Here is a 15880-nt window from a genome sequence, read left to right as displayed (position 1 = left end):
CACTCTCAAAAAAAATGCTGGTGCTGGCACATTGGAGGTAATTGGGAGGACAACAGAGGCATATATGAGAGAATCAACCCTACAAAATGTTGGCACTAACATACAAGTAGTTTTTGACATAACAGTCACCCATGGTACATAGACTGTATTAATGGCAGAATTCTGGCACTGGCGTATTCCATGTAAGTTTTGGTATGAGGAGCACCCAAGTCATACGAGTGCTACTCTTGAAAATATGCTATCTCAAGCACAATGAAGATACTTTTGAAATAGGGTTGTCAAGACCACATTTTGGGGGGTGAACTCCTGAGGTTAGTCTGGTTTGGTTGGTTTGGCACACCATGAAAGGACCTGAATATTTAATGAGACCTCCGTCAGAGCCTGTGGCCTTTTATCAAACTTAATTGAAAATTGTGTTTTAAATGCATTGTATGACTTTTCTTTTATAAATGTTGTTGGAAAGGAACCTCTTTGAGCCAACCTAGAAGTCTCGCTGACTCACTTCACTCGTTTGTTACAAATTAGGACAAGTATTGCGGTCCTCCACTTTCAAAGTGAATATTAGCACCCTAAAATAGGTGATATCTAAAACAGAAATTCAGGTTCATAGGTCATTTGATGTCCCTTCTTGTGATGTTAAGGTCATAGGATGTGTGATTTCACTTCCGCTACCCCTGAATTTTGGTGAATCCAGGTCTATGATTACCGGGACAGTTAGTGTTGCACCAAATTCTATTTCATAAATGAGCAATGCACTTCAGGATCATTAGAATACAGGATATGCATTAAAAGAAAAATATTTTGAAACTCAAGCCCTAGTTAGTGCATGCAAGATTAATTCTTACCACAATGAATAGAACATTAAGGCAGCGAGGTAGTTTGCGTAACATAAATAATGGGAAATACTTGTAAGTGCTAAACTAGTTCTGGCACATTAGTAGCATATTAACAATAAGACTATTTTAAGTTTCCAAGATTGCACCTGCGTACATTATCCTAGAACAATAAGTTCTATTTTTAGCTCACAAAGGCAACTGTGTGTGTTTGTGTTAAGCACAGTCTACAGAGCAACTGGCCAAGCAGCTAGTGACGGATGGGTAATGCTGGTGCTCAATATTACATCTTCTCTAAAGTTTAGCTATGTCGGTTTTAATAGAATCCAGGCTTTGTTGAAGACTTTTAGAATAAATATTAAAATTGAATGCAATAATACCTTTTCGCTAGTATCAGAAATTGTTCTATTGTAAATACAATACATGTAAAATGTAATTACCAGCTGTCTCAAAACTCTATCATTTCATAATGAAGAAATACATAAATAAAAGCTGCAATAAAGTACTATGATTATATTAAAGTAAGCTTGTTTATCGTATCTGCAGGAACAGAACATAATGAAAGAATATGCATTTGATTCAATCACATACATTTACTTTTGATGAATTAATTAGCCTGTTTTCGTTTTCCATTTATTTCTTTTTATTGATTAAATTTTTTTAGTAATTTTGATCTTTTCAATTTTATTTTGTGCCAACATTAAGGCTATTCTTTTTGCTGTATATGTCACCTGTAGTGTGATGGATCTCACAAGCCCGCTATCTATAAACTGTGTGGCCATTTTGGAATGGTATTGTCCATAGTGTACCATGGTTTTACCATTCCAAGATGGCCTCCCGGTTTAGCAGTAACATGTTGTACCAATCAAAGATGGCTAACAATGATGAGCTATTCACCATTACAGTTCTTAAGAAGGGCACCTGGTGCGAAGATCACTGTCTGCCATCATGTAATGTTATTGTGCATAAGGTGTCATGGTTTTACCTTTTCAAGACTTTAGCTTCTGAACTTGAAGGCCATGTTGAAGATTTGAAATAATGATGCACTATGAAAAATACCATTCACAGATGGCCACCCTCTTCTATTCTATATGGCAAATATGCCTGCCATGTTTAGGCGGTACAATTTTTTATTTTCATGCTTTACTTTTTTAAAAATTTACCTTGCATATGCTTGTTGAGTTTGTGTGTGTTTTATTTTGAATTTGAATGCAAGAATGAATCTGTGAGTGGATGATTGCATGGAATAGTGCATACGGAGCAAGCGTGTACAATGGTTTGGAGTCACCAGTCATTGAAAAGGCACTTTCAGTGGTAAGTCAGCATTATTGGCATTACCAGTGCTTGCTCTCACTTGTTTTCTTGAATGATAAATACATTCTTTACTTTGTTTGCTCTCCGTAAGAGCCACGTCTTGCTTTTAAGAACAGCCCTTAATCATGAGTTTTAAGGCCTAATACAAGAGTTGGTGCTTCTTCAGCCTAGCTTTAGCTTCATAATAACTCAGAACTTTATCTGATCCAAGGAATTCAGCAAGGCTCCCAGAGTAATTTGTTTTCCATGACGTTCTTATTGTGTGAGATGCTGTCCTAGTTTTATGAATTATACAAGTCATATGAGAACAACTTGACAGATTTACTGCTTTGGTGCTGGAGTTAAGAACAACCATGCTTATTCTAAATCATGTCACATTTGAAAGAAGTCTCTAATATGGTCCAAAGAGAACAGCATTGCATATGTCCAAATCACCACTGACAATTTTCAAAACAATTGCATCTGTGAGGATATGAAATAAGCTGGTAGTATTTGGTGTCAGAGAGGTCCATAGTAGGCCAGTATTTTGGGGCCACCTATTTTTTCAGGAGGGTTGCTGTTGCAAGTTTCAGAGAGTAGCCCGGAATGATACTAGAGAAGAATGGTCGTGCTCATGTTGGTATAAATCCTAGACGAGTGGAAGAGTTGTTTGAGACGTGTCTGAGACCTGTGGGAAAGGAGCATTGGAATGAGTTGCTTTTGTTTTGAGGGCTACATTTAGGTACTCTGCGTTATATGTATGTTTAAAAACAGCTTTGAATGATTGAAGTCCAGGATGTTCAAGACCCTTCTGAGGGTGTTAATATAATTACAAATTTTGGACTAATTATGTGGTGGTCTTACCAGGGTTGTTGGTGTGCGAGGTGTACATTTTATGGAACCTGAGGCAGAAAACTCCTGATGAACAACCAAGATGGTCTTTGTTTGATTCAGAGCCTTCTAGATGCATATGATGAAGTAAGGCTGTACACCTGCCACATCAACAACCCTGGTAAGACCTCCACACCATGAGTCCAATATTTGTATATTCAAAGCTATGATATACTGATTCGGACAGGAGGTCATGGCTGTCAAGGGTGCGTTTTTGAAGTAAGAGCTTGTGATCCAGGTATGCTATAGCGTTTAGGTAATAGTGGTACATTTTAAGTAACCCCATGCCCACTGGGTTGTCTTCATGGTGCAGTTGAACATACGAGGCAGATATGGCCAAAAGGCCAGTGTGCAGTTCCTAGGGTCCTTTGATTGGACCTGACAAGCCTGTCCACTTCACAGCTGACCAAGTGTGTGGTACTAGTGAACAAAGATCAAAATCTGCAGCTACTTTGGACCTACCTTCCAAACAGTCTCACCATTGCATCCTTCATCCACTCATACTTGGTTCAGTCATTCTCACTCAGTTCAAGAATTGCCTTGTTCTCACTGTGGCAAACAAATCATTAGAGCCACTCCTGTTTCTTTAAAACTCAACTTCATGAAACTGGGCAAATTAGACATTTCCAGTCTTGCAAGCACATCTGTACATACAGTGTTTGGCTAATCTGTTTGGATGTTCTGCAAGGAAAAGTTGTAGGGTTCACTACATTGGAGGCAAGGGCATACTTGGCTGTCTCCATATCCAACACCTGCATTTTTGAGCATTGGTTAGTTTCTTCTTTCTCGTGACTCTATTTGCTCTCCGCTGTCTTGTTGTCCCTCTCCTTGCCTTCGTTTTGCTATACCAGAGAGGATGACATGTCCATAGGGCTTGAACTCTCTGGTCAACTTGTCATCTCTGTTCTTTGACTGAAAAATTGCACTTCCACTCTTCATTCAGCAGCAGGATTCAGGCTCCCCTGTGAATCAGGACCACTAGATGGATGGAGTAATTGTGAGATCCTTCATTGATGAAACTGTTAACAATTACATTTGTAATCTCTGATTTCTGACTCAAATCAAATGTCCTAATCTATGTACTAGGAAGCCAAAAGGTTTGCAAAGAACTAATCGATAAATGCAGCAGTTTTAGAACCTTTTGGTTCAGCAATGAGTCAGTTAATTTAGCTTCAGACTTTTCACTGCAGTCACTGTCCACACCCTGGTCACCGCTGTTTTGAATGGCCCTGTAGCTTCCTTGCACTGCAGAATACTGATTAGTGTTTCATATCTTCTGAAGTCTGTAATTTATTGATCATACTGCTTAACCACCAATGGGTCCTTTCCTGGTCTGTGCTTACTAAACAGTATTATGTGGGTGCTGTTTACCACTGGCATTTCCGGGGCAGCACCACTGTTTCATTCCAATTGTATAAGGGGGTTACTCCATTTGGCACCCAGTTGTCCCGGGGTAGTGTAACTGAGCTGTCAGGGCTTACTACTTGGAGGCTAGAAAATAAGAGATGCTGTGGTACATTTAATACATACAAAGTGATGAGTGTCCCGTGAGAACCAGACCTTCAAGAAGATAAGGAGTATATTGATGTGCATCTCAAATAGGGTAGATAAAATAGTGTATTTATTCAAAACGCATCTGCCAGTGAGATATGAACCCTACAGTGGTATGTTCCATCTTGATCTGTGATGGGTCATTTGTAATTTCTCTGGAGATTTTGGCACACAACAGATATTATTACTACAATTTTTTAAGCAAAGCTAGACACTGGGGAACTGTGTACCTGACCGAAAGGTACACTGTAGCAGGGAAGCTATGATATAGCTAGCCCTCTAGTTTTAGTTTCCCCTGCTCTGACTTTAAAGCTGGATAACTCGTTGGTTTGAGACTCTTCTGCTGCATAAATAATGTTCCAAAAGTATCCCTTTACCCAGCAACCTAAGAACCAAACGATTGTTATACACCATCTATATATTTTAGATCACCAAAATTGATTCACCAGTTGGGTGTCCAGTTAATCAAGACTACCAAAACTCCACTCAAAGATGCAACTACCCTTGTGCTCTTTGGAGTGGTGCAGCTGTGGAACAGATCTAGAACCCACCATGGTGACCTGGTGTCAGCATCTCTAGCTTTCGCGCTTTTCTTCTGGTGTAGACAGTCAGGGACACCCAGTGAACTGAGAACTGGGAGTGCGTTGACCATTCTGATCAGGAATTAGTATAGAATTGGGGTCCACTTGCAGCTTAAAGCTACAATATCTGTAACACCATGCAAGCTAAGGTGATTGTTTAAATTGGGCCACTGTCGGCAGCCAGAGGGATACCACTCGAGTGACAGTGATAAAGAGAAAATTCTTGCTGGAAGGTGAAGCAAATCCAGTGGGCTTAAAGATTGTGGCATTCACTGGAGGAAAACCTAAAGTGCTCAGTAAAAAGGTGCAGCTTTATAAAGCCATGAAAAGGCCCTCTACCACAACATCAATTGACCTTCCCACAATCTCCTGGCTGCTGGTATACCTCCTTTCCTGACTTCAGGGCACCTCCGCAACACACAGGGCCTAAAGGGTATTACTGGAAAAGATGTGACAGGGTGCCTTACTGCAACTTCTCTCCGGTATAGCTCTTCCCGTATGAAGTTTAATAATTCAGGGGTCTAGATGGTGAGAGAATGCTTGTCCGATATTAGCTTTGTGGCAACAGAGTCCTTGTTTTGAGGTGTGGTAATGCTAGAAATGTCACAAAGAAGGGTGACCGGGGCAATCTAACATACTTTATTCATTTTCACAAAAAACCTTAACAAAATGGGGAAAAAGTGTGAGAGGTGAAATTGGGAAACCAAGAGCTTTTGGCTTACCTGAGTGAATGTTATAGGATTCATATCGCCTGTTATTTATAAATGTAACATCACGAGAGACGGTGACTAAATCCAAGATTGTTTTATGGTGAATTGATGAAGAATGGTGGTTTTGACCTTGTTCGGTTTTCACAGATTTAGGAATTTGCATTTTTTCTTTACGTTTTTATTCATTGCAGCTATGTCGTAGTGTTTTGTGCCCCATCACAAATTGCAAGAGAAGTAATAAAAAAACAAGCTAATTTCGGATGTGGCTTTTGTTAGTAACTATCAAATGGCTCTTGTTAGGTTCGAAAATCCCATTCCTGCAATGCACTCGTTTCATGCTATATTGGGTTAGCAGTGTGTGGCTAAATGGACGCCATTTGTATTTACGTTATGCAACCCACTGAGTTATCCCCGTAATGCGCAAAGCTTTAGTTAGCGAGTGTGACTCCATTGTGTATTCCGTAATTCCTATTAGCCTGCTTAGATTGTGCCTGAACTAGGCCATATTACTCTTATTGCTTGCCTCAGTAGAAAACAATTTCGTTATTATTTTCTCTTCTGTTCAAGGCTGTTTCTTGACTTGCTAATGAATAGGCCATTCTTCACTCGCATACCTATCCGAGTGTGTAGTTCTGCTCCCACGTTAGGAGACGCTGAGGATCAGCATGGTAACCTTGAGTTGCAGATAGCATGTACCCATCTGGCAGGTGGTAGCTCATCCCTCTGTGCCCTCCTTGTTCATGTTCGGCCCAGGCTGTTAACTTTCCACTGTGGGTGGGGTTGGAGGCTCTTGGGAAGAAGCATTACATGTTGCAGATTGTTGGGGAGTCAGTCCCTCGGCAGACATCTTAGGGTGCAGGTCAGATTGGACTCCTCTGCAGAGTATAACTAATAAAAGTTTGTTTTTATTCTCTACTGTCTGACCGACTCTTCATTACTTGGGAAGGCGTAGCAGGTTGTTGTAAGTAACCCAGGTGGCCCCTAAGGGCCACTTCCTTCACTCTCCCTTAAGAAACGGGTGTGAAGTTTGGTTTAACTTGCAGTAAGCAAGTATGCATGTAGCATGGTCTTCCCCTTGCAATCCTACCTCAAACGTCCAGAACAAACACCGAAACCCAGCGCCAATATTCAGGTGGCTGTACTGGGAGTATGCCATTATTTCTCCTGATACTTTTATCTTTAAAACTGCTTGTGTAGATATCAGTTGAGTGAGTCGCATATACGTTTGACCCTTATTCTTAAGACTGAATGAATATAGGGTTTACAGAATGTGTGCAAACCAATCAGTGGAACCTAATCAGAATTACCAACCATGGAATCACATGTTTCAAACTATAAATGATGCATGGCAAGTGTAACAGCAATGCACCTTTGTAGGATTATTTCCTTATTTGTAAATTACACTCTAAAAGAGGCAGCTAATATCTAGATAAGACATAAAATGATACCTTATTTGATGTGAAGCATTTTTGATCTACAGTAAATAATCTTTCTTACCTATTCTTTCCCCTCTGTCCTTGCAGTACAATGGGGATTCATGTCCGGAAAACAGGAAAGTGCATTGGCCTTTTTAAATTAAGACAAAATGTTAATTCTCTCTACTTTCCCCCGAGAACATAAATATATAAATTGGCCGAAGACTACTCATTCACTTTCAATAAAATATAGGCAGGTATTTTTCACAAACGACGAACAATTGAATGTCTACTTCTGACCTGAACCATGACGGAGGCATGCATTTGCCACTTTTAGTATTTGCAGTAATTGTTCTCGCTTGTATTTAAACATGAAAATAAATTGATTATATCATGTTGGATACATACATTATCACTGACGGTATTCGTGATACAAGGCGGCAATCTTTTTGTAATTTCCCATCTAATTGATGTATTTTTATTATATAAAACGTACGTGTTTGTTTATGTGGGAATTATTGTATGGTGGTATTGCCAGTCTGCATCTACATATCAGTTAGTCATTTAGCTATAGTAAATTGTTCAAAAAATGCATTCATGTTTAGTCTATGGAAGACAAAGCTAAAAAGTAATTGAAACAAAGAGGATTTAGCTACATCTGAAGCCTCTTCCAGTCAGAGTTTGCTTCAGGGAAATATAAAAAACATTCCTTTCAACTAACTGGTTCAGTGTTTCTCTTCTCTGATGGTTTCAGGTTTGAATAGCTAGAGTGGTTGCATTTTTCCCCCATCCTGGAAACCATAGTAAATAAGTGGAAGCAAATCTTAAACATTTAACTGCCTGCTGCAATTGGTAACTCACACTAAATTATGTTTTTTCTTTATACAGGTTCTTTATGTGCCCGATATTCAACCTTATTCTATGCCTGCTACCTCCGTTCCCAGTGCTGGTGGTGTTATTTCTGCTTCATCATCTGATGCAGAATATGATAAACTTCCAGTGAGTATGCCTTATTTGTTTCTTAACTTTGTGACATATTAGGTAGTTTTAATAGCTTTTGACTCGTTTTTGAGCTACCACCGTTCCAACCTCCTCACCCCCACTTCCTTTTTACCATGTGCACCTAGCCAAACTTATGCTGTGCCATCCGTGAACCTTCACTTTTGATCCTGGCTTCAACTGGTAACCAGTCGAAAGCTTTTTTGAAAATTCTCGATGTGGTCTCATTTACAGAGAGTGTAATGTAAAGTCCTCTTTTATGATAAAGGTGTATTTTAAGTCACAATTCTGAAAATACCACTTTTAGAAAGTTGGCATTTTCTTGAGCTAACAATTTGGTTCCTGCAGTTTGCGTTCTGGTTCTTATGGCTAGGTGTAGTTGGCCTTTGTGTATTCCTCCCAGAGAACCACATAAAGGGGGACTGGGTGTTGGCAGGATCGTCTATCCTGAAAGGATGGGAGAGGTGTGTTCAGCCCTGCTTAAATTTCAAAGGAACTGACTCAGCACATAGTTCACCCTAGCCTTTTGTTACCACAGACATCTTGGTACTGGGCCAGAAAGGAAGGCAATTCCAGAACCATCTGTCGGAGGAAAACTCCATTCGTTTCTTCCCCCAGCAGACTGCCCTGCTGTCCGTGGCTTCCTGTGTACTTCAGCGGACTGCCCTTCTCCAAAATGTCTGCCCTGCAGTCTGAAGCCTGCTTATTGCCCTCAGAGGACTGCCCTGCTGCTTGCGGCCTGCTTTTCTGCTTGAATCCAGGACTACCAGAGTGACTCCAAGGGCTTGTTGGCTGGCCTCCTGTTCAGAGCCTCAGGGACAGAACCCACACCTGGGCCTAATATGAGCAAGTCCTTACCCTGCAAGTGATGCTCATGCAGTCCTAGACCCTTGTAAGTGGTGCTAAAGGTACCCAGAAAGCCCAAATCCAAAACTTGTGGCTTACATTTTTCTGCCAAACAGTGCCTCGAGTACCAAGAGGTGACCGAAATCTACCTGCTCACCGTTCCACCCATGGTGCTTCACCGGTCAGACGGACTTCGTGGTAGCCAGCTAAGTTCTCCACAGCAGCAGAAGGGGTATCTAGCCCTGTGGAGCCAATGTCTGCTACAGCCTGAAGCTTTGTCCCACTTGAGATTATCTACCTCAGAAAAGGAAATTAAATCTGAATGTCAAAATTTTCACTGCAACTTCACCCAACGGCTCCTAAAAGACACAGCCTCCTCCTCTGACACTTCAGAGTGCCTTACCCCACTGAACGTTACCTTCTCAGACATTTTCTTGAGAAATTCTTCCAAGTCCAAAGGTAAGCAGAGACCCGGCACAATCAACTGTGCGTCCAAACCGCACTCCATGATGGTCAGCCAAACCTTTCAACTTTGCCCCTGGCTCGTTTGACTAGATGGCAACGCTTGGATCTTTTAGGCCTTGTTTTTCACTGTAAACTTAAAAATATCGTAACTCCTGTTCTACTTATTGTATTTTTGGAATCTTGGCATCAAATTTAATAACTTTTTCTCTGCTACTAAATTAGTGCAGGTATTTTTCTGGTGATGTGTGTTAACTTTATTATATATATATATTTTGTAAATACCTTGCACATTGCCCCCAAGTTAAGCCTGACTGCTTTTGACCCAAGCTACCAAAGGGTTAAGCACTGGTCGATTCAGTGAGTTTTTGTGGTTCACCCTGACAAGGATTGTGGTTGCTTGAGAAGGGTTCACACCCTCTCAACCAACAAACCAATATCTCACAATGTGGTTCAGTGATGCTATCCAGTACTTGTGTGCGAAGTTCTTTTGTTTAACAGTAACATTTTAAATAATTTGATTCCAGATTCGACTTCCGTTTAACTTCTCCTTAATTGGCCATTTTTGCCCTTTCCAAATTCACTCTCATTCTACTTGACTGTCCATGACTGTGACTCTACCAGCATACATGGAATTCACAAGAAAGGAAAGACATGAATCATAGTCTTGTTCTCTCTTTGCTATTCTTGTGGTGCATCTCTACGTCTTATATTGTATGCTGATATTGTAGTGTTTGCCAATGATGGTGTGTTGGGAGACTGTGTCGAACGCTGAGAGGTCGAGGAGGATCAGGGCCACAGTTTCTCCACAGTCTAGGAAACTTCTGATGTCATCTGTGGCGGCGACTAGCGCTGTCTATGCACTGTCATTGGCACGGAATCCTGATTGATGGGCATCGAGGAGGTGGTTTTATTCCAGGTATCAGGTGAGTTTGTTGACGGCTTTCTTAAGTACCTTTGATTGGTTGGGGAGCAAGGAGACCAGTCAGTAGTTGTTGAGGTCTCTGGGGTTGGCTGAGGGTTTCTTTAGGCCGGATTTGACCTCTGCATGTTTCCATCTTTTTCTGGGAAGGCTGCTGTGGAGACAGAGGTGTTGAGCATTCCGGTGAGTTCTGTGCTGAAGCGTTGACTCAGAGGTTGAAAAAGGTGGTGGGGGAAGGGGTCGGTTGGTGCCCTGGAGCGGATGGACAACATGATGGCTGTAGTGGTCTTCATGGTGAGTGGAGACCAGGTGGTGATAGTTCGGCTAGTGTTTGCTGGTCAAAGTTCTTGTAGATGGTGTTGATTTTGCTGTGGAAGTAGTCCGAGAGTGTTGCAGAGTCCTTGGGAGGGGTGGACGGTGTTCTGAGGGGTGGTATGGTTGGGGAATTCTGAAAAGTTCCTACATATGGTTGGCCATGATGGCTGCTCTCTTGGCTTCCTTGAGGCGCTGCCGGTAGTTGCTAAGGGCCTCTTTGTGAGCAGCCCTCTCAGAGGGGTTCTTTGTGGTCCACCAGATCTTCTTGAGCTGGTGGCATCTGCGCTTGGCGGTTTTGAGCTCTGTGGTGTACCTACTGGCTCATTTTGGTGTGTTGGCCCTTGCTGGTTTCAGCAGGGTGACTATGTTGCCACGGTTTGTGAGCCAGGTGGAGAAGTTCTGGATGAATTTGTCTATCTGCAGAAGTTTCAAGTTGTGTGGTGCTGAGGCCTGTGTCCATTGCATGTTGGTTACCTTGCCCCAGCTGTGGTGGGTGGTGTTGTAGTGCATTGTGGTCGTGTGCTGGGCATTGGGGATGAAGTGGACGATGGCGTGGTCGGTCCAGGTGACTTCTGTGATGACCATGAATTTGATTCAGTCGCTGGAGGTGAATATGGCGTCGAGTGCATGTCCTGCTTTGTGCGTTGGTTCGGTGACCAGTTGGGTGAGGCCATTGTTTTTCAGGCTCTCCAGGAGGGTGACTGAGTTGGCGTCTGTAGGGCGGTAGTCGTCGTGGAAATTGATGTCACTGAGTAGGATGTAGTGGTGGGAGTCGATGTCCAGGGGGGTGATTAGGTTGGAGTTGGAGAATGCTGGACAGGGTCCTGGGGGCCTATAGGTGAGGGTGCCTTTTACCGTGGTCTCAGTGTCAGTCTGTAGCTGAAAGTTAAGGTGTTCCATGAAAGGCGTTGGGTTGTTTTTGTTAATGGTGCATCGGATGATTTTCTTGAGGATGATGGCGATGCCCCCTGTGTTTGTTGGTGTTGTCTCAGTGAATCATCTTATAGCTGACGGGGGTGGGGAGGGTGGTGGCGATGGCGATGTCAGGGTTCAAGGAAGGCTTGAGCCACTTTTCGGTGATGAAGGCAACATCTAGGGAGAGGGTAGTGATGATAGCCCAGATTTCAATGGCGTGTATGCAGAGGGAGCGGGCGTTGAACAGGATGCATTGGAGCGGTTTTTGTTTGTTCGTAGTTGTCTGATCTGGTATGGTGTGAGGTCTGGTGCCAGCAGGAGGTCCTGTGCGATAGAAGGGCTGAGATTAACAGTGACAACATTACGTGACTAAATGGATTCCAATAATAACCAATTGCAACCAATTAAAGTAGCAAAACAATAGTGGCAAACACGAAGAGGGCAAGTAATATAATTGCACAGCTATGCGGATGACCAACCAATTACAGTAACCAGGAGGCACCCCGTGGCCTGAAACAGGGAGAACTCTGTTCTTCCGGCAGAAGGCGAGGCTGAGAACAATGGTGTTAAGCTTAGGCAGGGGAGAGTGGTGTGGAGACCTGAGGCTCAAGGCTGCTCTTATATTTTTCAGAGTCTAATTGCACACATTTATATATAGTTCCCTAGCATTTTCTGTATGGGTTATTCCACTGGCTGACCATGAACACAGGCCAACTGAATACCTTCCTTTAACATACGGTTTGCCCGCTATACCATCCCAGTGGCTTTTGGGCAATATATGGCAGTTTTCATGCTTCATTGTTAGATTTGGCAAGAATTCTCTCACTTCATACGATGTAAATTGCAACCTACTACCTCTGGCTAACGGTGACGGAATTTCCTCTACACAAAAGCTATCCCAGAAGAAATCACTTTAAACTTTGGTGGTTAGTTGGGTTAACCATCTTGCTGACTATCCAATGTAAGTTATAATCAATCAATACAAACCTAAACCTATGGTGATTTCAGTATGAATCACGGGACCTATTATATCCAACATGAGATTTTCCCCAAGGTTTGTCCAGCAAGGAAATGGGGGACAAATGAGAAATCCTAGTAATTTTATTTTTAGCACTTCCTAGCACCATTAATGCAGTCTTTTACTTTTTGTTCCACAAAGTATACATCATGTGGAACCAACATTTGGTTCTGACGTTCTTAGTGAAGCTGTGACAAAGATGAACTTCATGAGCAGAGGCTGCAATTTTGTTTCTCAAACTCTATGGAGGTAATATGTTTTTATAGCAAACCATATTGCCTTGAATGTTTAACTCGTATCTCAGGTCCCAAAAACCTCTCAGCTCTTCATCCAATTCACTATATTTAGTAGGGTATCAATTTACAATGTGGGGCTTGATCTTGTTGACTTTTAAATCTTTTTCCACACACTCCCTCTATTCGCTCTCAGATATAACTGCTATACATACTTCTAAAGTAGGACATTTTAACATTTCTCTACTCTCAATACTTTACATGGGTTCTCTGGAAAAGTCTGCTGCCAAATTCTGTTTTCTTGAGACATATTCCAGTTGGAATAAAATCCTTCCAGACCTATCACCCACTTGGTAATGCGAGGGGTTCTATGTTCTGCTCCCTGGATAGTAAATACGTAGATTAAGGGTTTGTGGTCTGACCTAATGTTGTATTGTAGTCCCCACAGATTAAAACTCGAAATGCTTTACTGACCAGAAGTAAGCTGATACTTCTCTTTCAATCACTGAGCAGTTGTGTTCAGCTTTAGAGGAGCATCTGGATGCGAAAACAACTACCCTCTCTTTGCCATCCAGAAACTGAGTAAGAGTAACACCTAGCCACTTAATACCGGCATCCACTGTGAGGATATTATTTCTCTTGATGTCAAATACGCCTAAAGGCAGTGCAATAATGTCCCTTTTTAAATTCTCAAATGCCTCTTATCAACATTCACTCCATTAAAATCTGGTCCTTTTTTCAGGACTTGAATGCAATAAATCCCACTTACTCGCACAATCCTTCCTATATTTGGACATGCATTCAACCAGTCCAAGGAAAGATTTCAACTCTGGTGCTTTTTTACTGCATCAGTTTAGCTCACCATAGGTTTAAATCTTTCTTTTGGAAATGTTGTGACTAAGGTAGTCAGCTGAGCTGACCCCAATTCGATGTTTTTCTCTGTTAACTGTGAGACCTGCATCAGTGAGTCTTTAGAGAACTTCACTTGAACTATATATCATCCTCAAAATGAAACTCGTTTTGTATTCCCTTCAAACTCTGCTGCATAGTTTTTTGAAAAACTGCAGCAACAGATAGCAACTTAAACAGCATCCCGCAAAACATTGACTCATGAATGCTGCTAAGGCCATGGATTCAAGTTGGAGCTTTACTTGATGGTAGGCCACAGATAGGTTGATAACACTGAAACAGCTCACCTCACCAATTGTGTCCAATTTCTTGATATATGTAGCAATGGATGTCTTTCTACCTAAATATTTGCATTGAGATACTGACGATCTACACATAATGTAAGGCTTCTCCTTGGGCTTTAGTGGCCAGGACTGCAGGGGTCATGCACTCCAAGCATTCAATAGGTTGGATAATTCCTACATTTGACAATTTCTCCAGCTCTTTTTCTAATGGTTCTTTCATTAAATTAGGTACCAGATGTGTTAAATCCATAGTTTTTTTGCTCACTATTCCACCCCAGTTTAGACCCAGCCATATGCAAACAGGCTTGACCCTGTGCCTCATGGGAACAGTGCAGACCGAACAGGGATGGGTATGCCCAGACGTGAGTCCCGTGCTCTTCATGCCACTGGAATCAGGCTATCCTGGCTGAAGAGGGGTGAAACCCTGAAACCAGTCCTAGAATGCTTGTTTCCAGTCCAGGGAGGACCTGGCCTGGCAGTTCAGGCTGGACTGTTCCCATTGGGCGCAGGGTCAAGACTGATTTGCAATGGCTGGGTTCAAACTGGAATGGCATGGGGAGCAAAAAGACGATGGATTTAGGCCCAAATCTCTCTACTGGGATGAATGTATGACATTGTTCTGCATTCTGTCCATCAATTGTTCTTTTTGCATTCGTCACTGCAAGGAGGCCAAGTTATGTCTCTGTGAGATGACCTTGGCATTGTTCTTCAAGGAGCCTCTGCTCTCTTTTCTCCTATAATATAAAAGCCCATTGTCTTTCAAGGAGAGTATTGTGAACAGTTTACTTATACGATCCAGAATGGTTACTTGAAGAAAAAAGAAAAACAAGACTGTGATGTCAGAAGGGAGAAATAATGTGAGAACTCACTTGCTCGCCCCTGTTAAATGATAAAGCCATTATGATTTTTCCTGAGCACGAAGTCAAAACCTAAGACTTCATGACCCTGGCATATCTGCCACAGAACCTACTGTGCTGTGCCCTTTACCAGCAACCCATCAAAAGTCCAGACAACGCCCACTGAGAAGGAAACCGACTGATGCAAATAACTCACTTTTTGGGATGCTATAGATGTCATCTAATTTTTTGCAAGATTGCCTGTCAACTCAAGTGAGCTGAAATGGCTTGTTTTTTTGTGAGAATGTATCAAAGAACACCTATAAAGAAGTTCTTGATATAAAATTCCAATAATTTGACATAAGTTCATAGTGCTTTACAAGGTACATCTGCCGCTCACGTTTAAGCACCTTAAAGAATAAAATAAAAATGACAAACCAAAAACAAGACTTCCACGATACTGTGGTTTTAAAGTCAAAATGGTGTGGCAGGAAGGACCACAAAAACAGAAAACTGTAAATATAGTGGATTAATTTAATTAAAAAACTTACTTGGCTATAAAACTTCGAGAATTCCACTTTTAGGTCTTTGTTATGCTTTCCATATCAAAACCCAGTTCAACCAGGTGATTTGATAGGTCTAAATCAAATGTGAATGTGTCATCTGGACATGTGTTCTGGGGAGATCTCGTCCCTATACATACATCTGGTCAATCATTAGGTTCAATTAGTAGAGAGCTGAAACGTTGGAGGAACATAGCGGCCGTAATGTGAGCGGTCGCGGGAGTGCTCCTTGATCTCCCCTGAGATGGGCGGGTAATCGGGAGACAATGCGATTACCTCCCGACAGAATTATTTTTTTTTTGAT

The 15880-nt window shown here is 41.9% G+C and overlaps 1 protein-coding gene across 9 annotated transcripts in view; it reads left to right on the top strand.

Moving 5' to 3' along the window:
- NCOA7 (nuclear receptor coactivator 7) overlaps positions 1-15880 on the top strand; it is an 830008-nt gene that overhangs the window by 423690 nt on the left and 390438 nt on the right. For all 9 annotated transcript variants that reach the window (XM_085611678.1, XM_085611685.1, XM_085611679.1 and 6 more), the window contains one exon: positions 8163-8273. In XM_085611678.1, coding sequence (XP_085467804.1) covers positions 8163-8273 — 111 coding nt within the window. The remainder of the gene's footprint in view (positions 1-8162; positions 8274-15880) is intronic.

The sequence above is a fragment of the Triturus cristatus genome, chromosome 6, assembly GCF_964204655.1.
Source record: "Triturus cristatus chromosome 6, aTriCri1.1, whole genome shotgun sequence".
Classification (NCBI taxonomy): domain Eukaryota; kingdom Metazoa; phylum Chordata; class Amphibia; order Caudata; family Salamandridae; genus Triturus; species Triturus cristatus.
Note: the sequence above shows the minus strand (reverse complement) of the source record. Positions and strands in the feature narration are given on the sequence as shown.